Raw genomic sequence first — 24,513 nt, 5'->3', positions numbered from 1 at the left:
ATGGATTTTGATACTCTGATTTACTCTATCTACCATACACACATGCTTTATAGTTGGTTTAAATTTGCTATTATCAGTCTTCAAAATAAAAATCATATGAAGTATTTCTCAATGTGGTAGACTCTTGCAGACATCGTTCACCAGAATGCAGCACTAAGCTAAATTTAGCCAAGCAGCCCTTTGAGACTTGCCTGTGATTTAGGGCTATATAAATAAACTTGACGTGACATGAACTCAACTAAACCAGACATGTCCAAAGTCCGGTCGTGGGCCAAATCCGGCCCGTGTCGTAAATCAGACCGGCCCGAACACGCCCGGACTGACCATCGGGAGAACCGGGAGTATTCCCAAAGTGCCGGCCTAGGATTGGCCTGCTGGCCAGCGTCTCTCTTTTCTTAGTTTGTTTTTCCCCAAGTCTATCAGAGTGGTGACAGACAGGCCAGGCCACTCAGGCCAGGTGCATGTGACACCCGCCCCCACAGTCCGTATCAACCACACACACACACACACACACACACACACACACACACACACACACACACACACACACACACACACACACACACACACACACACACACACACACACACACACACACACACACACACACACACACACACACACACACACACACACACACACACACACACACAGGGGGGTGACGCCCCACACTCATAGATACCAAATGGTCATGTGACATTTTCCCGCCTTTTCCGGACAGTATAAAACAAGGTAAACCTGGAGAAGGAAACTGTTGTTTCATCTGCTGTTGTGCCAAGTGTACTGACCGCCATCAAACAACCCAAGATCTTGCCAATAAAGAACCAACTCTATACTCCACATCTTTGTTTTTCCTGGCTCAACAACGGACATCGCTCACAATACAATATATCTATCCTGGTAATGCAGTTGACAACAGAAACATAAAAAATGTAGGCCATTTATGTTCAGGGGCATTCAGAATGACTCTTCTCTGTGCTCCTGCTGACATTAGCATGCTTTCATTGGGGAGCACCAATTTTACAACTGGTGATGGTGAATTAGTTGTTTATTGATCAGGCTCAATTTCTCTGTCAAATATATACCGTATTTTTTGGACTATAAGTCACGTTTTTTTCATAGTTTGGGTGGGGGGGGGCGACTTCTACTGAGGAGCGACTTATATGTGCATTTTTTCACAAATTTTCAAAATTTAAAAAAAAAAAAAAAAAAGGTGAAACCGTGATAAACAAACCGCGATGTAGCAAGGGATTACTGTAATTTGAACTGCAAGCGACGTCAGCGGCGCAGCGCGGCGGTTGTTTACATAAAGGACAAAGGATTCGATTACGGGATGACGAACGGCCCCACGTACTACCGGCATCATGAGCGGCTTTGTTTCTAAGTGACACGGAGGATGAAGCGTTTGAAGGATTTAATGATTTGGAGTGACACAGAAGGTTTGAAAAACTATTATGGCTTTTACGCACGCTCGGTCCTACTCTACGGAGCCCTCTTTCACCTCCGTGGATGGAAGTCGGGGGCCAGCGCTCGGCCGGGTGGCTGTCCAGGGACGGTGGATGGGGCTCGGACATGGCTTTTACGCACGCCCGGTCCTACTCTACCGAGCTCTCTTTCACCTCCGTGGCTGGAAGTCGGGGGCCGGCGCTCGGCAGCTGGCTGTCCGGGGACAGTGGATGGGGGTTGGACACTGCTCCTACGCACGCCCGGTCCTACTCTACGGCGGTCCCAGCCACCTCCGTGGCTGGAAGTGCCACCTCCGGGGAAGGAAGTCCACGCCGCCACACGCCTGGAAGTCAACGCCGGTGCTTGGGGCCGTGTGGCGGTGAACTATTTATGTTATAGTTATTTGATATATTTTATTTCGTGTAGCAACTTGTATATATTTTTATCGTTACAGTTCAGTAGTTGTTGGCTCGTTGAACTCTTGTTTTGTTAAATAAAGAGCCGTTTACCAAACCCACATCTTTCCTGGTACTTTGTTAACGCTACAATATAGTTATATACTAGATCTGTGGAATAACGACGAGGCTGACGTCAGCGGCGCACGCGTGGCGTTGTTGACAAAGGACGAGGAATTTGATGGATGGATTTAATGATTTGGAGTGACACAGATGGTTTGATAATATTGTTGTTTATATGATAGTTATTTGATATATACTTTATATATCGTTATATGGGTGTGTGGAATATTTAGAACTGCAACTCACGACAAGTCCGACGTCAGCGGTGCAGCGCATACACGGCATCGTTTACATAAAGGATGATCAATGGATTTAATGGATTGGAGTGACACAGATGGTTTTATAAACGTGTTATTTATGTAATAGTTATTTGAATAACTCTGAATATTACATCAGGCCTGTTCTCAGCTCTTTGTTTGTGTTTATGTCACGTTAGCATACCTATCGTTTAGCCTGTTGTTGCTCGTTCATGTCTGTTCTTGGTGTTGGATTTTGTAGAATAAATTTCCCCCAAAATGCGACTTATACTCCGGAGCGACTTATATATGTTTTTTTTCACTTTATTGTGCATTTTATGGCTAATGCGATGTATATTCCGGAGCGACTTTTAGTCCGAAAAATACGGTAGGTGGAAGTGAAAATGACAGGATGACATGGATGAGAACAAAGTGTCACGACTCGTCCCCGATCATGTCCATATTGTCATAGTTTCTGTCCGTGTGTCTGTGTGCTCGCCCCTCCCCTCCTGTGTGCCCATGATCAGTGTGATCATTCTCACCTGCCTCTCATTACCTGTCGCGTATTTAAGTCCTGTCGGCCTGTCACAACCTTGTCGGATTATTTCTTGTCTCTCGTCGTTCCTGTGTTTCTGTTTTTGCCTTGGTCGTTTTCTGTTTGCCATCCCTGTCGGTCAGTCTGTCGTTCGGTCCGTTAAGTTATGTTAATTTGTCGGTTCTGTTGGTCTCATCCTCCCGTCCAACTACCTTTTCCCTCAATAAACCCTGGTCCAAGCTGCATTTGGTCGCCCTGCTCCATTCCGATCCGTGACACAAAGAGTAATTGGGATCAAATTCAGCATTTGAATGTACCGAATGCTGCTTGCTATATTTTGTTCACAAGCGTTCGCAGTTTTACTGCTAAGTATTGCTCTACAACACAATGTACAGTATATACAGGGATATTGTAGCGATGGTGAAGCCGCACACCTTCGGTCATGATTTGATTTTGGGATGTTGCCGCTGGGTGGAGGTGAGCAACGGCAATGGGGGGGGCTGTAATTTCAGTGTTTGTCATGGGCTGCATGAGTGCATGGTGTCATTATGCTGGCGTGGGTACACTGCCACGTGTTCATCACGTCATGGAAAATTAACAACTACTGCACAGTCACAACGTATTAAGACATGTTTTGTATCTGCATTGTTATTTTAACGTAAAACCTAATAAGGATCTAAATTCAACCAACCACTTCACTTACTCCTGTGTGCACAGCCTAAAAAATAAAAAACTAACCTTGTGGGTAGGCTGAGCTCCTGTAGTCGGGGGGCAGGCTAACAGGCGTTAACGCTGGGCTAATAGTGTTCTCATTAAAAGGACGAGCTGGGGTCCTGGTGGAACCACTGATTAGAATTCCTTCAGGGTCTGTGCTTGCCTGGTTCTGATGACTGTCAGAGAAAGAGAGGCCAGGAGCATAACTAAATCCACTTGGTGACACAAGTTGGGAGTGCCGCTGGTTTGTGAAGCTGCCCCTCATAGGTGTACCACCTTCAGCGCCTTGGTGACATTCAGTCGGGGGAGCAGTTGGAGTATTGGCATACGAAATTCTAGACCGAGGAGCAGGACGAGGAGTTGGTTTTGGGGCAAGAAGCGGTGGAAACAATGTAGTAACAGAAGGTGAGGCAGATGATGTGACTTCAACGTCGGTAGAAGAGAGACGAGCTTCATTTTTGGATGGGTGATACTTCTTGTCCAAAGAGACATTTCCTATGTAGAGGGGTAACGTCAAGAGGACATTCGGAGACTTTAAGTTGACCTGGTTAAACAGAAAGGAATCAATGTCAAGTCACCTCAAATTACTTTTCCGTAGCTACATTAATTGGAGAAAAATAGTGGGATACAACACCATAGAAAACACAATTTAAGAAAATACAAAGCCTCTGGATTACACATGATAAACGTTATATGAATTAAACCAGCGCGTGCAGTGGGGAGGTCCTCTCGGTGTCCGAGCGCAGGGCCTTTGGGCACTGATGCCCTTTTGTCCCATTTTTTTGTGCATGTGTGAAATCCAATTTTTCCATCCATCCATCCATCCATTTTCTGTACCCCTTGTCCTCACGCAGCTCGCGGGCGTGCTGGAGCCTATCCCAGCAGTCATCGGGCAGTAGGCGGGGGACACCCTGAACCGGTTGCCAGTCAATCGCAGGGCACACAGAGACGAAGAACCATCTGCACTCTCACTCACACCTATGGGCAATTTGGAGTGCTCACTCGGCATACCAACCATGTTTATGGGATGTGGGAGGAAAACCCACGTATGCACGGGGAGAACATGCAAACTCCACACAGGGAGGGTGGGAGGTGGAATCGAACCCGCACCCTCTGAACTGTGAGGTGGACGTGCTAACCATTGCGTCACCGTGCCGCCCGCCATTCTTTTCTTTAAAAAAAAAAACAATTTAAACAACTTCAACAAAATCATTAAAATGCCCTCGATCATAAGATCCACGCAGACAACATAATACTACGAGACGCTACGCTCTTTCAAAGGTGAGCTGCCACTGCACCTGCCATCGCTAAGTCCAGGGGTGTCCAAACGTTTTGCAAGGAGGGCCAGATTTGATAAAGTGAAGGGGCCTGGGGGCCAAAATTTTTTTCAGACTTTTTTTAACTACAAAGATTTCATACAAATGCACACTGTTATAAAACAAATGTTGTCCCAATTGTCTTTATTTTTTAAATGACAAAATAACCAAATATAAGCCACTAAGGCAGATGTGAACAACTCTAAAAACACAAATTCTGCCTTTCATTCATATCTGAAGAGTCAGATAACATTGGACAAACTGTATGAAATACCTTAAATTTACATGAGTTTAAAATAATTTTTGCCTCATGAACATTTTAAACAGGAGTTATAAGTAGTGCAAAGTTGTCTGTTATTGTTAAAACTTAAAACAAGTGAATTTTGCTCGTTATTCACAATATCTTTCAGAAAGTAATAGTTTGTGTCACGTCTACAGGTTCATAACATCCACAGTACCATGGCCACTTCGAATTATTTAATATTAGGTAATACCGTTGTTTACCATGTATAATGCGCCCCCATGTATAATACGCACCCTAAAAATGGCATGTCGATGCTGGAAAAAAGCCTGTACCCATGTATAATACGCACCCAAATTTCGACTTTTTTTTTTTATTTTTTTTAAAGTCCCAATGATCGTCACACACGCATGTGGTGAAATTTGTCCTCTGCATTTGACCCATCCCCGTGTGATTTTGATCCATCCCCTGGGGGAGAGGGGAGCAGTGAGCAGCAGTGAGCAGCAGCGGCGCCGCGCTCGGGAATCATTTGGTGATCTAACCCCCAATTCCAACCCTTAATGCTGAGTGCCAAGCAGGGAGGCAATGGGTCCCGTTTTTATAGTCTTTGGTATGACCCGGCCGGGTTACTTAAGTCCGTAAACGTAAAATTATTTCAGAAAAAAAATCATCTTTGGGAACAACCGGATGTTATTCTGCCGGTCAGTATCACTGCGCATGCAGTAGCAAACTCGATAGCGAAGAAATATGTGAGACTCTCAACGGGATCACCAATATTTGAGTGATGTTCCAGTTATTTATCACAATTATTTATTATTATAATAATAATATATATAATAATTATTTATTTATTATTCACAATTGTCATGGTGATCTTTCTGGTGATTTCTTAACTAGGCTGGATGTATTTATTTTGAAATAAATAAACTTGACTTTTGTTGGCGTTGATTTCTCCGACTGCCCAGAAAGGCACCACAGCGATCAGTTAGGTTAAAATGAAAAGAGAGGAAAGTGACGTTGTAAAGAACCATCCGTGACAAGATTTTCTTCAAAAATTGTTGTACCATGATTTTCTTAAAAAAAAAAAAAAAAAACTTTTTTTTGTTTTGTTTTATTTGTACCCATGTATAATGCGCACCCCAGATTTTAGGACAATAAACTAGTTAAATTTTGCGCATTATACATGGAAAAAAACGGTATTTACTTTTGATTTACTTTTGACTCACAGCCCCGCATGAAGAATCGCTGTTGTGATGCCAGTTCAGCTTGGAGCTGCTTCACTTTATCAGCGCGGTCACTCCCTGTTAGCTTGTCGTATGTGTTAGCATGTTTGTCTCTTTAGGTTGAAATCCTTAAACAAGACAATTGTCTCTTTACAAATTAGACCAACACAATTGCCTTGATTTTCAGTGAAGAAGTATTGTAATTCCCATTTCTCTTGAATGCGACGGCCCTCAATGCCAACTTTGCTCGTTTCCTTTGCAGTCGCCATGGCAGAATTGAGCGGAGAAGGGTGGTGCTGCCACCTTTTGGTAATAGAAGTAATTACAGTTTCACGTTTCATGATTTTTTTTATTCAGTTTGACAGTGCAGACGGGCCATAAATAATACATTATAAGACCGTAGCTGCGGGCCGTATAAAATCTGACCGGGGACTGGATTTGGCCCGCGGGCCGGACTTTGGCTAAGTCGGTCGGTACTCGCTTCGTTATTATTGTTTTGTTTAGTAGTCTCGCAGAAGACCCACACAAAATTCCAAGTGTTTAATGCAGACAACTCATACAAACTGTGTATCGTAATTTAATAATTATTCACCAATACAGAACAATTAACTGCCATATATTGGCAACGGGCGGGATAGTCTATTTATATTGTTTTTGAGAAAATGCTGTGATTATTTTTTATTTCTTTATTTCCACCATTATCTCTGAACATTTTAAACAAAATAAGTCTTTGGTCAAAATAAAAACAAAGATGTCACTATTTCCATGTGCATATATATATTTCAATTCAGCTATTGATGAGCACATGCCACAAGACTTCTGAATAAGGACAAAAAAGTTACAAACTTCAACTGACAAGTGTTCCTTTTGTTTTTCACACTGAGCAAACAGCTCAGTGGAAAGACTCGTGCTGACTATGAAGGTGTGTTCAACGAGGGTCGGAAAATAAAGCTCTACCGTATTTTCACGTTTATTAGGCGCGGGTTAACGTCTTAGATTTTCTTCAAAATGTGCGGCGCGCCCTATCATGCGGTGGTCCCGATGTGTGTTGTTGTTGTAAGGCGGACGGATTAAAGAGCGCCATGACAACGTTATAGGGAGAATTGGGGGCGTGGATTTGCAGTACGCCCCGCCCTGTGTGTGTGTTGTTGTTGTTGTAAGGCGGACGTAGTAGAGAACGCCATGAAAAAGTTGAAGGGGGAAGTGTGGGCGGTGGAAGTCTGGGCGTGGATTGTATATAAAAGAACGGGTACATGCGTCATGCAAAACATCGTTGTTATGACAACAGTGAAAATGGCAAAGAGACGCGTATCAAGCACAGTTCAAACTGAAGGCCATCAGCTACACGGAAGAGCATGGAAATCGAGCAGCCGCGAGAGAATTTGAAATCATCGAATCGATGGTTCGCAAGCGGAGGAAGCTGGAAAACGAGCTCCGACAGGTCAAGAAGACGCAGCTGAATTTCCGTGGACGTAAGGCGAGGTGGCCCGAGTTAGAGGAAAGTCTCGAACACTGGATCATCGAGCAAAGAACTGCAGCAAACGCATCGCCGACAAACAAATCCAGCCCAGCCACATCACCAACATGGATGCCGCTCACTTTCGACACCCCGGTGAATCACACTGTGGAGAAGAAAGGGACCAAGACGATTGCGATACGCACAACGGGATACGAAAAGTCGTCTTTTACTGTTGTGCTTGGCTGCCATGCTAATGGACAGAAACTGCCGCCTATGGTGATTTAAAAAAAAAAAAAAAAAAGACTTTGCCTAAAGAGAAGTTTCCAGCAGGAGTCATCATTAAGGCAAATGAAAAGGGTTGGATGGATGAGGAAATGATGACTGAGTGGCTGAGGGAGGTGTATGTGAGGAGACCAGGTGGTTTTTTCCACCAATCACCATCGCTGTTGATCTGTGACTCTATGCGTGCCCATCTCACAGCCGATGTGAAAAAACTGGTGAAGCAAATGAACGCCGAGGTTGTTGTCATTCCGGGAGGCACGACAAAGCAACTCCAACCGCTGGACATCGGAGTGAACCGGCCGTTCAAAGTAAAGCTGCGAGCGACGTGGGAGCGATGGATGACCGATGGAGAGCACAGTTTCACGCCGAGTGGAAGGCAGCGCCGGAAGAGTTACGCCACAATTTGCGAATGGATTGTGGATGCTTGGGCTAACATGTCTGCTGGCACTGTTGTGCGAGCTTTCGTAAAAGCCGGCATCATAGCCGAGGAGCCGCACGCCACGGAAAGTGACAGTGAAGAATGTGAACCTGGCATGTCAGTTGGAGATTTCAATGCGGAAACAGAGGATGATGACTTTGATGGGTGCAATTGATGACCATTACCGGTAATAAAAATGTGAATACTGTTGTAAATTTTTATTCTGGTATCATGCAATGTATATCTCACTAGTAAGGCGAAGTGTGACCGGGTCATGTTCGGGTCAGGTTCGTGCGGGATTGTTTGGGGCTTGGTCCAGGAATGTAGACTCGTTGGCACGAGACACATCTGGTTTCCATTAACAACTGACAAGATATGCACTGTGTAGAGTTGGGGAGGCTGACTGAGGGGTCATAGATCATCCAACAGCCCCGTGTGCGCGCACCCGAGTGAAGGGAAGCGCGGGGGTATAAGTTTTAGGGCGAGAGTAGACAAAGGAACTCGACATCTTGGCTAGGGCGCGAGACACTTCTCTCTGACATCGGTTGAATAAAATCTTTCCCCAATCAGCCGTGTGTGAGTTTTCCTTCCCCAAGCCAGACACTTTTTCACCGTTTGTTTGGAAGACCAGCTGACCATCGAAGAGAATTCACCACAATACCAAACTCAGTTTTGCTCCCGCTTCATTTTTAAATACGCACACTTGTATGCTTGTGTGGATGTGTGGGTGTGGATTTGCAGTGTGTGCGCGTGTGGATTGTATATACAGTGCCTTGCGAAAGTATTCGGCCCCCTTGAAACTTTCAACATTTCGAGACATTTCAGGCTTCAAACATAAAGATATAAAAGTTTAATTTTTTGTCAAGAATCAACAAGTGGGACACAATCGTGAAGTGGAACAAAATTTATTGGATAATTTAAACTTTTTTAACAAATAAAAAACTGAAAAGTGGGGCGTGCAATATTATTCGGCCCCCTTGCGCGAATACTTTGTAGCGCCACCTTTTGCTGCAATTACAGCTGCAAGACGCTTGGGGTATGTCTCTATCAGTTTTGCACATCGAGAGACTGGAATTCTTGCCCATTCTTCCTTGCAAAACAGCTCGAGCTCAGTGAGGTTGGATGGAGAGCGTTTGTGAACAGCAGTCTTCAGCTCTTTCCACAGATTCTCGATTGGATTCAGGTCTGGACTTTGACTTGGCCATTCTAACACCTGGATACGTCTATTTGTGAACCATTCCATTGTAGATTTGGCTTTATGTTTTGGATCATTAAAGTTAAAGTTAAAGTCCCAATGATCGTCACACACACACCTGGGTGTGGTGAAATTTGTCCTCTGCATTTAACCCATCCCCGTGTGATTTTAATCCATCCCCTGGGGGAGAGGGGAGCAGTGAGCAGCAGCGGTGCCGCGCTCGGGAATCAGTTGGTGATCTAACCCCCCAATTCCAACCCTTAATGCTGAGTGCCAAGCAGGGAGGCAATGGGTCCCATTTCCATTGTCCTGTTAGAAGATAAATCTCCGTCCCAGTCTCAGGTCTTTTGCAGACTCCAACAGGTTTTCTTCCAAAATGGTCCTGTATTTGGCTCCATCCATCTTCCCATCAATTTTAGCCATCTTCCCTATCCCTGCTGAAGAAAAGCAGGCCCAAACCATGATGCTGCCACCACCATGTTTGACAGTGGGGATGGTGTGTTCAGGGTGATGAGCTGTGTTGCTTTTACGCCAAACATATCGTTTTACATTGTGGCCAAAAAGTTCGATTTTGGTTTCATCTGACCAGAGCACCTTCTTCCACGTTTGCTGTGTCTCCCAGGTGGCTTGTGGCAATCTTTAAACGAGACTTTTTATGGATATCTTCTTGCCACTCTTCCATAAAGGCCAGATTTGTGCAGTGCACGACTGATTGTTGTCCTATGGACAGACTCTCCCACCTCAGCTGTAGTTATCTGCAGTTCATCCAGAGTGATCATGGGCCTCTTGGCTGCATCTCTGATCAGTCTTCTCCTTGTTTGAGATGAAAGTTTGGAGGGACGGCCGGGTCTTGGTAGATTTGCAGTGGTCTGATACTCCTTCCATTTCAATATAATTGCTTGCACAGTGCTCCTTGAGATGTTTAAAGCTTGGGAAATCTTTTTGTATCCAAATCCGGCTTTAAACTTCTCCACAACAGTATCTCGGACCTGCCTGGTGTGTTCCTTTGTCTTCATGGTTCTCTCTGCGCTTTAAACAGAACCCTGAGACTATCAAAGAGCAGGTGCATTTATACGGAGACTTGATTACACACAGGTGCATTCTATTTATCATCATCAGTCATTTCGGACAACATTGGATCATTCAAAGATCCTCACTGAACTTCTGGAGTGAGTTTGCTGCACTGAAAGTAAAGGGGCCAAATAATATTGCACGCCCCACTTTTCAGTTTTTTATTTGTTAAAAAAGTTTAAATTATCCAATACATTTCATTCCACTTCACGATTGTGTCCCACTTGTTGTTGATTCTTGACAAAAAATTAAAATTTTATATCTTTATGTTTGAAGCCTGAAATGTGGCGAAATGTTGAAAGGTTCAAGGGGGCCGAATACTTTCGCAAGGCACTGTATAAAACTCGCACCCTATGAGCCGTTGCGCCCTATGTGTGTGTTAAACACAGTCATGGCACACGACTGAGACTGCGCCTTTTATTACAGTGCGTCTTTTGAACGTGAAAATACGGTACATGAGTAGTAGATAGCATTAGGTCTACTGTATCCTTGGTTTGTAAGATACGCCTCCTTGCTGAGTTGGAGATCTGATGTCAGGAAGATGGTTGATTAAAATTTGGAGAGATGCAAATTCTCACATTTCTGGTAGAACTTATATATATAGTACATCAGCCATTGCAGCACAACATGCGCTTTCGGCTACAGTCCATGGCTGTTCCTATTAGTCCTGTGTAGTGCTGGATTTTTTTGTTGCCTTAAGTGCAGGGGACAAATCGTGGCTCTAATGAAACTCTGGGGCACCCCGCCATCCCCAGTGCCATTTGCACCTATGAACACACGAGTCTTGTTCCTTTATTCAACTTTAAATGGGTTTTACCATCTTCTAACATTGATATTATATTGATTGAACTACCACGCAAAATGTACTTACTATATAGGGAAATGCACTAACATAAATGGTTAGCCTGCGTTTGGTCTGATTGCAGCATTAGAACGCTAAATTTCAGAATGACTCACTTACAGAAACCTACTTTGAAATGTCGCAGAGAACAGAGCTCTTCTCCGTCTGTGTAATTTCACAATAGATATGCAGCCAATTCAGGGACCCAACTATTTATGTGCAAGCAATTAAAATGAAAATTTCTGGTAATATGTCACATAATTGTCAGTTTCTAAAGCGAGGGTAAAAACAGGCAATTTACGAATAGAGCCTCTGCACAGAAATGCTACCTTATTTTGCCAACTTTAGCAAATGGCAGGCCAAAGTCCCTGTCAGACATTGTAATGTTAAGGTAATTGATGTGGAGCTGTTGAGTATTATTTAGCACGTTTTATTATTTTTCTTCTCAGATCAAGATTATGCAACCACTTTGTATTGGTCAATCCCATAAAATCCCATAAATACTTTGGGGACTGTACTGTGACAAAATGAGGAAAATTTTAGGGTACGAGTACCTTTGAAAACCACTGTAGAGTCTTTGCGTTGGGGGAGTCAAAAATAACTAAACCAGTGGCTTTGTAGGGAAGCAAAATAAGAAAATTGTTCTCTTACTTTAACATAGTATTCAATCTTTATGAGGTCACAGCCAACAAGGGATGACTGCGGAAGAGGAGGAACAATGATCTGCTCCTTCCACTCTATCTCCTTGCCAGCCTTAACTTGTCCCCCCTCCAACTCTGCAATGACCCTCACGTCATGGGTGGTTTTTTTTGTCTGATAGGTCACTCTCTGAAACAAAAGGACATAGTGATTTACAAACTTAACTTACTGAATGAGTCACTTCAAACCATCATGTTTTAATTTATCACATTACTGAAACTTTAAGTTCTTTATTGAAAGTGAATGAATGAATGAATGAAAATTTATTTATTTACACCATCGTTAGTATTTCTTTCATATACATATAACATGACATTTTAATAGCATGAGGAAAAGGGTCCCCGAGTGAAGCTAAGTATAAGCTTATATAACGGGGCCCAGACATACGGACGGACGGACGGACGGACGGACAGACGGACGGACGGACGGACGGACGGACGGACGGACGGACGGACGGACGGACGGACGGACAGACAGACAGACAGACAGACAGACAGACAGACAGACAGACAGACAGACAGACAGACAGACAGACAGACAGACAGACAGACAGACAGACAGACAGACAGACAGACAGACAGACAGACAGACAGACAGACAGACAGACAGTATACACATACACACTCTCAACCCAGCTAACTATGGAAATGTGGATTTAATTATAGGTTTGTAAAAGAAAGCTAAAAAGATGTTTTTTAAAATTGGAGATAGATGGCATGACCTTTAAGGCTTCATCCATTTTGTTCCAAATCTGAGGTCCCCTACAAGCAACACTCATACTGGTGCGCACACATCTGCGGTATTTCCCTAGGATGTGTGTTTTAACTCACGTCTGATGGGAATGCTGGGGTCTAGTGATGGGGATGAGACTGCATAGTATGTGGTTTCTCTTGTTCACAACTTGAAACATAACACATGCATTATAAAATTCATTCAGCTCAGGTAAAGGTAAAGACCCAATGATAATCACACACACATCTGGGTGTGGTGAAATTTGTCTCTGCATTTAACCCATCCCCAAAGCAGCAGCAGCGGTGCCGCACCCGGGAATCATTTGGTGATCTAACCCCCCAATTCCAACCCTTAATGCTGAGTGCCAAGCAGGGAGGCAATGGGTCCCATTTTTTATAGTCATGGGTATAACCCGACAGGGGTTTGAACCCACAACCTTCCAGTCTCAGGGCGGACACTCTACCACTAGAGAGAAGGTGTTGCCCCATATGACATTGCAATAGTTAAGATGAGGTTCAAATAGAGTTTTGTATAAAATACGAGTACTGACTGAGGGAGGAAATGTCTGACTTTGTAAAATAAACCAACATATTTTGATCATTTAGATACAAGGTGATCGATGTGACATTTAAAGTTGAGTGAGTCATCTATGAAGACCCACAGGAATTTTGTGGCATGGACTCTTTTTAGGCGGCTCGGTGGCGCACTGGGTAGCACGTCCGCCTCACAGTTAGGAGGGTGCGGGTTCGATTCCACCTCCGGCCCTCCCTGTGTGGAGTTTGCATGTTCTCCCCGGGCCCGCGTGGGTTTTCTCCGGGCACTCCGGTTTCCTCCCACATCCCAAAGACATGCTTGGTAGGCCGATTGAAGACTCCAAATTCTCCCTAGGTGTGAGTGCGAGTGCAAATGGTTGTTTGTCCCTGTGTGCCCTGTGATTGGCTGGCGACCGGTTCAGGGTGTCCCCCGCCTACTGCCCGATGACGGCTGGGATAGGCTCCAGCACTCCCGCGACCCCCGTGGGGACTAAGCGGTTCAGAAAATGGATGGATGGATGGATGGATGGACTCTTTTTATTTCTTCCCCACTAATGACAATTTGGCAGCAATCTATGTTTTTAAACTGTTTATTTGAATTAAAAATCATGTAATTGGTTTTACTAATATTTAAAGTCAATTTATTGCATCTGAACCAATCATCGACTTTAATTAGTTCTGTATTTACTGAATCTTGTAAGATTTCTAAACTTTCATGTGATGCAAATGAGTTAGCGTTGTCAGCAAATATAATTTTATGAAAGATTGTGGAGGAGTTTACAAAATCATTTATGTATAAAATAAATAAGAAGGATTGGCCCCAAAATAGATCCCTGGGGGAGCCCACAGGTTATATGCTTGCAAGAGGATTAATTGTCATTTACATGGACATATTGTTCTCTATTGTCCAACTTTTGAACCAGTCAAGTGCGACACCTCTTATTCAAAGTCAAAGTCTGCTTTATTGTCAATTTTTTCACGTCAAGACACACAAAGAGATCGAAATTACGTTCCCACGATCCCACGGTGACAAGACATAGTACACAATATACATAAAAAATGAAGCAAGTGTGCATACAGCAGACAGTCAGAATATAGCGCAAATGTACAGGACGCTACGCAGAAGGGGGGAGAGGGTTCAGGATCCTAACAGCCTGGAGTATGAAGCTGTTGGTGAGTCTGGTGGTGTGGGAGCGCAGGCTCCTGTACCTCTTCCCAGAGGGCAGAAGATCAAACAAAGTCAGCGGGGTCTCACATCACTCACAATCGTGGTCGCCTTGCGGGTGAGATGGGAGGTGTAAATGTCCTTCAGGGAGGGGAGCGAAGCACCAATAATCTTACCAGCCGTGTTCACTATGCGCTGCAGGGCCTTCAAGTTGTATTCAGTGCAGCTACCACCCCAAACAGCGATACAACTGGAGAGGACGCTCTCAATGGTGCCACGGTAGAATCCAGTCATGACGGCGGGAGGAGCACTTGCTCGCCTGAGTTTCCGCAGGAAGTACAGGCGGCGCTGAGCTTTCTTCGCCAGTGATGCGGTGTTGGTGGACCAGGAGAGGTCCTCACTGATGTGCACCCCCAGGAATCTGTCGCAGCTCACTCTCTCCACCACAGCACCGTCGATGGTCAGTGGCAGGTGCTGGGTGTGACCCTTCCGGAAGTCAACAACAATATCCTTGGTCTTGTTGACGTTCAGCAGGAGGTTGTTGTCCCTGCACCACGGGGCCAGAAGGTCGACCTCCGACCTGTACTGAGTCTCGTCGCCCCCGGTGATGAGACCCACCAGAGTTGTGTCGTCGGCATATTTCAGCACGCGGTTGCTACCGTAAGTTGCAGTGCAGTCATGCGTCAGCAGGGTGAAGAGCAGCGGACTGAGCACGCAGCCTTGGGGGGGCCCCGTGCTCAGCGTGATGCTGGCGGAGATTTTGTCGCCAACACGTACCACCTGAGGCCTCTGACAGAGGAAGTCCAGTAGCCAGTTGCAGAGGTAGGTACTGAGGCCCAGCTTGTCGAGTTTGCAGATGAGACGTTGTGGCACAATGGTGTTGAATGCAGAACTGAAGTCCACAAACAGCAATCTCACATACGAGTCCCTTCTCTCCAGGTGGGTGAGGGCTGAGTGGAGGGCAGAGCAGATGGCATCCTCAGAGGACCGTTTGGCTCGGTACGCAAACTGGAAGGGGTCTATGGTGGGGGGGAGAATGGATCTGATGTGCTCCATGACAAGCCGCTCAAAGCACTTCATGATGATGGGCGTCAGTGCCACGGGGCGGTAGTCATTGAAGCAGGATGGAGCAGGTTTCTTCGGCACAGGTACGATGTGGCAGCCTTGAAACATGAAGGGACGATGGCCTGCTGCAGGGAAATGTTAAAGATGTCCGTGAAGACACCCATCAGCTCCCCAGCGCAGTCCTTCAGCGCTCGACCTGGGATGTTGTCAGGGCCTGCCGCCTTACGGGTGTTGATAGCGGCAAGCACCCTCCTCACGCTATCGGCAGAGAGGCACAGGGGGTGCTCGTGTGGAGGGGGAGGGGTCTTCAGCGGGCAAGTGCTGTTCTGAGCGTCGAAGCGAGCAAAGAAGCGGTTCAGATCGTTGAGCAAACGGATGTCGCCCTCACAGTTCTGCGGCGCGGGCTTGTAGTCCGTGATGGTCTGAATGCCCTGCCATAGGCTCCGTGCGTCCCTGCTGTCCTTGAAGTGGGCGGTAATCTTGCAAGAGAATGCCCTCTTTGCTTCCTTGATGCCCCGGGACAGGTCAGCCCTTGCTGTTCTCAAGCCAGCCTCATCCCCCGCTCTGAAGGCTTTGTCCCTGGCCCTCAGCAGCCTGAGGACAGCCCCTGTCAGCCATGGCTTCCAGTTAGCCCGAGTGACGATGAATTTAGTGTGGGTCACATCATCAATGCACTTCGTGATGTAAGAGGAAACAGAGTCAGTATACTCCTCTATGTCTGTCCGATTGTTGCAAGTGGCTGCCTGCTTAAACATACCATACAACATTATACCATAATGTTGTAATTTGTGTAATAAAATGTCGAAATTAATGGTATCAAAAGCCTTTGATAGGTCCAAGGAGATACCAATGCCATATTTCCCCTCCTCAATGCAGTGTCACGAGTGGGCGCCGCCGGCCGCTCGGCCACACCCCTCTATCACCCTGATCACCGGCACCTGGCGCTGGCTCATCAGGAGGGCTATATTAGCGCGACCAGCGCAATTCCAGTTGTCAGCTTGTCTCGTCATGTCCTTGTCCGCATCGATCTTAGAAAGCTTGACTCCCCGTTTCCTGGTGATTCGGTCCTTGTCTTGTCAGTCTTGTCCCGCTTTTGCAGCAGCAGTCACCCGCTCCAGAAGCGTTCTGTCATCCAGCCACCCACGCCCAGCGAATACAGCCTCGCCCGTCCACCGCTCCAAGACTCCATCGATCCTCTTCCCTTTCACAATAAAGTCTGGTCGCTCTGCACATGGCTGTACTGTCCGATCCTTACAGTACAAGCTGACCATCACCATGCAGCCAGCAAGCGATCAGACGGCATTGTTCCGACTGGAGCAAGCGGAGACCGCCGTCAGCAGCCTGTCGGCAGATCTCCGAACCCTGATTTTGATTGGCCAACAACGGCAACAGCAAATAGAGCAGCAACGGCAAGAAATGTCGCAGATCCTGGGCAGCCTCCAAGGGCTGTCAATCCATAATTCACCCGTAGACGCTGCCTCGGTTGCGCCGGCGCCAGTCTCCACTCCAGTCCCAAAAGCCAGACAACTCGTTGATGTTCCGGAGCCCCGCCTGGGTGACCTTGAGAAGTTCAGCGGCGATCCCAAGTATGTCCGGGCTTTCATGACAGACTGCCGCATCATGTTCGGTCTTCAGCCAGGCACCTTTGCTTCCGAACCAGCCAAGGTGGGGTTTGCTTTGAGCCACCTCACGGGCGAGGCACGTCTGTAGGGCCTGGCCGAGTATGAAAGAGGGTCCTCTGCATGTGACACGCTCGCTGCCTTCGCGGAGGAACTGCTTCGGCTGTTTGATCTGGACTCTGCCGCTGAGGATGCAGCCGAGGAGCTGGCGACGCTGCGCCAGGGTCGTTGCTCGGTGGCCGAATACGCCCTAAAGTTTCAGACGTTGGCAGGAAGCAGTCATTGGAACACCCCGGCTCTGGTAAGCACCTTCCTCCACGGGCTCGCGGACTATATGAAGGACGGGATGGTGGCATACGATCGCCCTCGAACCCTGGAAGAGGCGATGGACCTCGCTGCCCGAATAGATCGGCGGATCCGAACACGAGCAGAGAGCGTCGCGAGAAACATCAGGGTCAGAGCCACCAACCACACCACCAGCTGAGCCAAAGGAGCTGGGGCGGGTCCGCCTTCCCGCGGAGGAACGCATTCGACGCATCACACTGGGCTTATGCTTATATTGTGGGAAGGAGGGTCATCGGGCGATTCAATGTCTGTTAAAAGACCAAGGGCTCACGCGGCGTCAGGGAATCCGCCTGAGTTCGACCGGCGCTCACTCTCCCGGAGCCAGCGCGTTCACGCTACGGGCTCACCTTCGGATCGCTGCGGGTGACAGAGACGCGACAGCCTTGGTGGATTCCGGAGTGGAGGGCAACATTATGGACCTGGGGCTGGCTCGTCAATGGGGAGTGAAACTCCTGCCTCTGAGCCCTTCCATCCCTGCTTATGCCATCGATGGTCGGCTGATAGGCGAAGTTACTTCCATCACGGAGCCGGTCAGGTTGCGGTTTTCCGGTAACCACCATGAAACCATTCAGTTCTTTTTTCTGCCACTCTCAGGACAGCGGCTCATTCTGGGGCACCCCTGGTTGCGCCAGCACAACCCCGTGCTGGACTGGGAGGTGGGAATTGTACGGCAGTGGAGCGATCGCTGCCACCGTCTTTGCCTGAAGGCAGCCACTAGCGCGTCCAGAGAGTTGCCGCCCAGTCCCCATCCCGACATTTCCAAGGTACCGGCTCATTACCATGAACTCACAGGCGACTGCGCTTCCTCCTCACCGCTCCTATGATTGCGCCATTGACTTGCTACCCGGTACCTCTCCTCCCAAGGGCCGTGTATATTCCCGGTCCGCGCTGGAACGCAAGACCATGGAGGAGTACATCCGGGACTCCCTGGCGGCAGGGATCATCCGACCCTCCTCGTCGCCCGCAGGAGCGGGATTTTTCTTTGTCAGGAAGAAGGATGGTATGCTCCGCCCGTGCATAGACTACCGGGGGCTAAATGACATCACGGTTAAGAACCGCTACCCCCTGCCTCTCCTCTCGTCCGCCTTTGAGTCTCCAGGGCGCAACCATTTTTACCAAGTTGGATCTCCGTAACGCATACCACCTGGTACGCATCCGAGAGGGAGATGAGTGGAAGACAGCATTCAACACCCCGAGAGAGCACTACGAGTATTCGGTGGTCCCATTCGGACTTTTTATCGCCGCTTCATCCGCGGATACAGCACAGTGGTTGCTCCTCTCATTGCTCTCACCAGCCCCGCCTCTCCGTACAAATGAACGGAGCCAGCGGAGCACGCCTTCGTAGAGCTGAAGAGGCGGTTTAGGACCGCCCCAATCCTTCGGGTGCCTGATCCCGAGAGACAATTTGTGGTCGAGGTCCGACGCCTCGAACGTGGGCGTCGGAGGGGTGCTGTCCCAGCGCTGCAGCCAAGACAATCGTCTCCATCCGTGTGCTTTCTTCTCACGCCGCTTGTCATCCGCAGAACGCAATGACGACATCGGCAACCGGGAACTCCTCGCTGTCAAGCTGGCTTTGAAGGAGTGGAGGCATTGGCTAGAGGGTGCCGCCTCGCCGTTCAATGTTTGGACAGATCACCGTAACTTGAAGTACCTGCAATTGGCTAAGAGGCTAAATGCCAGGCAAGCCCGGTGGGCTCTGTTTTTTGATGGTTCTAACTTCTCGCTCTCCTACAGGCTGGCTTCCCGCAACGCCAAGGCAGACGCCCTGTCTTGCGTGTTCCCTAGTGGGGAGGAGGAGTGGGGGCCGGTCCCCAACATCCTTCCGAGCTCCGTTCGAGTCGCGACCCTGTCATGGGAGATTGAGCGCCAGGTGGAGGCCGCTTCGCGCAATCAACCCGGGCCCAGCAATTGCCCGGAGGGTCGCCTGTTTGTTCCGGAAAACCTGTGGGCGCCTGTCCTGCAGTGGGCGCACGACTCGCGTCTGGACTGTCATCCCGGGGCTGCCCGCACGAGGTATGTGGTAGCCCAGCGGTTCTGGTGGCCCACCTGGAGAGATGACGTCCGCGATTACATTCGGGCCTGTCTCATCTGTAACCGCTGCAAGGCGTCGAATCGTACTCCAGCCGGATTACTCCAACCGTTGCCCGTTCCCCGGCGCCCCTGGTCCCACTTGTCAATTGACTTTGTCACGGGCCTTCCGCCCTCAGAGGGGAACACAGTGGTTCTTACAGTTGTGGACCGCTTTAGTAAGATGACCCATTTTATTCCCCTGCCTAAGCTTCCGTCGGCGAAGCAAACGGCGTCCATTATGCTGTGGGAGATCTTTCGTCACCACGGTCTCCCGCGGGACATCGTGTCGGACCGAGGCCTACAATTCGCCTCTGCCTTCTGGGCAGAATTCTGTCGGCTCCTCGGCGCCACGGCCAGCCTCTCCTCGGGGTTTCACCCGCAGTCCAACGGGCAAGCAGAGCGCCTTAACCAGGAGCTAGGTAAGTCCCTCGGATGCATGGCCGCTGGAGATCAGCACGGGTGGGCCAAACAGCTCCCCTGGGTGGAGTATGCGCATAATACCCTCCCCAGTTTGCCACGGGGCTTTCGCCCTTCCAGTGCGTCTTTGGATACCAGCCGCCCCTGTTCGCCCACCAGGAGCGTAGCGCTGCGTGCCCGTCCGCCCTGGGCTGTGTTCGCCGCTGTCACCGGGCCTGGGCAAGAGCCCGGGTCTCTCTCCTCCGCTCAGTTGCAGGCTACACTCGCCAGGCGAACAAGCGGCGGATGCCGGTTCCAAGGTACAGCGTGGGACAGCGCATGTGGCTCTCGACACGGGACTTGCCATTACGCTAGGGATCCCGCAAGCTGGCTCCCCGCTTCGTTGGTCCATTCCCTATACGCAAGGTGATCAGCCCGTCCGCCATTCGCTTGCACCTCCCAGGTTCCATGAGAGTCCATCCCACATTCCACGTCTCTCGTGTGAAGCCCGTGTTTGAGAGTCTTCTGGTCTCGGCGTCTGCTGCGCCGCCACCCCGGCTCGTCGAGGGGGAGCCGGTCTACACTGTCCGTTCCTTGCTCCGGTTGCGCCGCAGCGGCCGGGGTTTCCAGTACCTTGTGGACTGGGAGGGTTACGACGCCGCGCACCACTCCTGGGTGCCGAGCCGCTGGATCCTCGACCCGTCACTCATCATGGAGTTTCACCGACGGCATCCGGACCAGCCCAGCCCTTTGCGGGGGCGTCCGAGACGTACGGAGTCCTGATCGCGCCCGCCCGTTCCGGTGGGTTGGGGGGGGGGGTTCTGGAGTCTCCTGGGGATGTCGGGGGCCGTCCCTTGTGGGGGGGGGTTCTGTCACGAGTGGGCGCCGCCGGCCGCTCGGCCACGCCCCTCTATCACCCTGATCACCAGCACCTGGCGCTGGCTCATTAGGAGGGCTATATTAGCGCGACCAGCGCAACCCCAGTTGTCAGCTTGTCTCGTCATGTCCTTGTCCGCATCAATCTTAGAAAGCTTGACTCCCCGTTTCCTGGTGATTTGGTCCTTGTCTTGTCAGTCCTGTCCCGCTTTTGCAGCAGCAGTCGCCCGCTCCAGAAGCGTCCTGTCATCCAGCCACCCACGCCCAACGAATACAGCCTTGCCCGTCCACCGCTCCAAGACTCCATCGATCCTTTTCCCTTCCACAATAAAGTCTGGTCGCTCCGCACATGGCTGAACTGTCCGATCCTTACATGCAGTCATTAATTTTTTTTTAAAAGATCAATCATTGGCATAAATGTCGTACTCTTTTTTTCTAAAACCATACTGGGAAGGAACAAGAATATTCAGCATGTCAAGGTAGCCACTTAGTCTATTCAAAGTCAAAGTCTGCTTTATTGTACACAACCTTCTCCATCATTTTAGAAAGAACTGGTAAAATAGAAATTGGTCGGTAGTTACTCAGGTCATTTTTGTCTCCTGCTTTAAAAATTGGGATGACCTTGGATATTTTCAATTTCTTGGGTACAGTCCCAGTAAGTAGGGAAAGATAAATACAATGGGCCAAAGGCTCTACAATAATGTGCGCAATGGCTTTTACCATTTTACTAGATAGTCCATCAATGCCAACAGTATGTGAGCTCTTTAAGTTAGAAATGATCTTAAAAGGTTCAGTACCATCAGCAAGTGCCATGTAAAAGGAATGAGCATAATTACCAGTGAGAAACTGTTTAAAAGATAATCCCTGTGGTTGTTTGATTTTCTTACTGAGGTTTAGACCTATTGAGGTAAAGTAGTCATTTTAATTTTGTGCTAGAATGGCAGTGGTGTCATCAATATCGGGGAACGTAGTCTCCTCTTTAAGACTTAATTTAGCACATTCCAGGTCTCCTTGCAGTCCCCCTTCGATGCCTGTAAGAGCTGTGTGTAGTGTTGTCTTTTTCTTTTTCTTATATGTGTAAGTTTATTTTTATAGAGATATATTTGTCTTTATTAAGGCTAGATGGATTTTTCATGTAGACTTTGTACAGATTATTTTTACGTTTCATAGATTTCGGGTGGTGTGGATGGCAAGTGGCAGGCAATGAAGAAGGCTCTGCTTGAAGCTACAGAGGAGGTGTGCGGATGGTCAAAGGGTAAAGCAAGACAAAGAGAGACATAGTGGTGGAATGACAGCGTCGAAAGAGCGGTGAATGAGAAGAGGAGGTGCCATAAAGTATGGAAGAAATCTAAAAGGGAGGCAGACCGAGCGCGGTATGTAGAGGCAAGGAGGGCGTCACAGACAGCAGTGTGGGAGGCCCAAGAGACCAAGAGGAAAGAATTTGCAAGTGAATTGGAGAGTGAGAGAGGACAAAAGAGCTTCTTCAAGATAGCGAAGCAAATGGTTAAAGAGAGGCGTGATGTGACCGGTGCAAACTGTGTGAAGGATGAGGATGGCAACATCGTGACAGACAACAGAGGAGTGAAGGAAGTATGGTGAAGGTACATGGAGAAGCTGCTGAATGTGGAGAATGACTGGGATGGAGAGGTGGGTTGGGACGAAGTGGAGGGTGAATGTGGCCCGATCACGCGAACAGAAGTGGGGAAAGCCATGAAGGCCATGAAGGATGGAAAGGCAGCTGGACCATCTGGAGTGGTGGCAGAGATGCTAAAGGCAGCGGGAGACGTCGGTGTGCTGTGGATGACCGACCTGTGTAACAATGTCATCGCTGAGGGGCACATTCCGGAGGACTGGACAAGAAGCGTCCTGGTGCCTCTATTCAAAGGGAAGGGGGACCCACTCGCATGTGGGTCATACAGGGCCATAAAGCTGCTGGAGCATGGAATGAAGCTATTAGAGAGGGTGTTGGAAAGGAGGGTGAGGTCACGGGTAGAGATGGACGAGATGCAGTATGGCTTCATGCCTGGTAAAGGTACAACAGACGCAATTTTTGTCATCCGACAGATGCAAGAGAAACACCAGGAGAAGAGGAAGAGGTTGTACTTCGCTTTTGTTGACCTGGAAAAAGCGTTCGACAGGGTGCCGGAGGTGGTGAGGTGGGCCCTAACTAAGTCGGGCGTGGAAGAGGGATTGGTTAAGGCTGTGATGGCTCTCTACTGCAGAGCCTGCACAGCTGTTAGAACAGGAGTTGGCGACAGTAATGGGTTTGAAGTAAGGGTAGGGGTGCACCAGGGATCAGTGCTCAGCCCATTACTGTTTGCTATCGTGATGGATGTGGTATCGAGGGAAGTGATGGGAGCTGGTATTGATGGCTCACAGTCGAGAAGACCTAGCTAGGAAGCTAGCGGCCTGGAAGACATGCCTGGAAGTGAAAGGAATGAAGGTGAATGCGGCAAAATCAAAGGTCATGGTCGGTGGTGCTGGCCTGGGAGTGATATCGTAGTCAGGAGCATGGCCATGTGGAGTTTGCGGGAAGGGAGTGCAAGCTAACTCTATCCGGTGCAAAGGTTGTCAGAGATGGGTACACCGAAGATGCAGCGGAGTAAAAGGCAGCCTACTAGCTGCAAGTGAGACCTTCCAATGCAAGCGGTGCAGGGGAGAAGTCGCCCAAGCAGACCCAGCTGAGCAAGAGGGGCTCGTGGTAGATGGGGAGATGTACGAGGTGGTGGACAGCTTCTGCTACCTTGGAGACATGCTTAACGCTGATGGGGGGGTGGACCTAGCAGTGACCACAAGGGTGAGAAGCGGGTGGAAGAAATTCAGGGAACTCATGCCCATCTTAACATCTAAGGCCCCATCCCTGAAGATGAGAGGCCAAGTGTACTCAGCCTGCATCAGAAGTAGTATGACGTACGGAAGTGAGGCATGGGCCCTGAAAACAGAACACGAAGACAAACTAAACAGAGCAGAAATGAGGATGATCAGATGGATGTGTGGTGAGTCAATGAGGGAGGAAAAGACCAGTGCAGAGCTGAGAAAGAAGATGGGAGTGGAGGCCATAGTGGATGTGGTGAGGAGAGGCAGACTGCGATGGTACGGACATGTAGTGAGGAAGACGAGAACGACTGGGTGAAGAAAGTTATGTCGTATAACGTAGAGGGAACAAGACCCAGTGGCCGACCTAAAAAGACCTGGCAGACGACCGTGGCAGCCGACATGAAGGCACTCGGCATCAACCACGAGATGGCCATGGACCGTTCCCGGTGGAAGAAAGCCATATCGAGAACCCAGTCCAACCCAGCGGCGCCTGGAAAGCGGACTTTAAACCGATGATGATGACAGATTTTAGGATTCCCTGTGTTATCCAGGGGCTCTGGAGGGTAGTACTGCACCTTCTCTAGAATGGTGATATTCACTGAATCTTGAATAATCTTGATTAAAATGTCATATGCTTCATTAGGAGTCCTACAAGTGTAGACTGGATCCCAGGACTTTGTAAGTGTACAGCAAAATGTTGT

General features: G+C 48.5%; 1 protein-coding gene across 1 annotated transcript in view; it reads right to left on the bottom strand.

The window, feature by feature from the left end:
• Positions 1–24,513, bottom strand: part of arrdc1a (arrestin domain containing 1a) — a 38,003-nt gene that overhangs the window by 1,819 nt on the left and 11,671 nt on the right. The window contains exons 6-7 of the mRNA XM_037259517.1: positions 12,147–12,323; positions 3,474–3,993 (exon numbers count right to left, since the gene is read on the bottom strand). Of these exons, the coding sequence (XP_037115412.1) occupies positions 3,474–3,993; positions 12,147–12,323 (697 nt within the window). The remainder of the gene's footprint in view (positions 1–3,473; positions 3,994–12,146; positions 12,324–24,513) is intronic.

This window comes from Syngnathus acus, chromosome 9 (genome assembly GCF_901709675.1).
Source record: "Syngnathus acus chromosome 9, fSynAcu1.2, whole genome shotgun sequence".
NCBI classification, from domain to species: domain Eukaryota; kingdom Metazoa; phylum Chordata; class Actinopteri; order Syngnathiformes; family Syngnathidae; genus Syngnathus; species Syngnathus acus.
The sequence above is the reverse complement of the archived record's forward strand: the minus strand, read 5'-3'. Positions and strand labels throughout refer to the sequence as shown.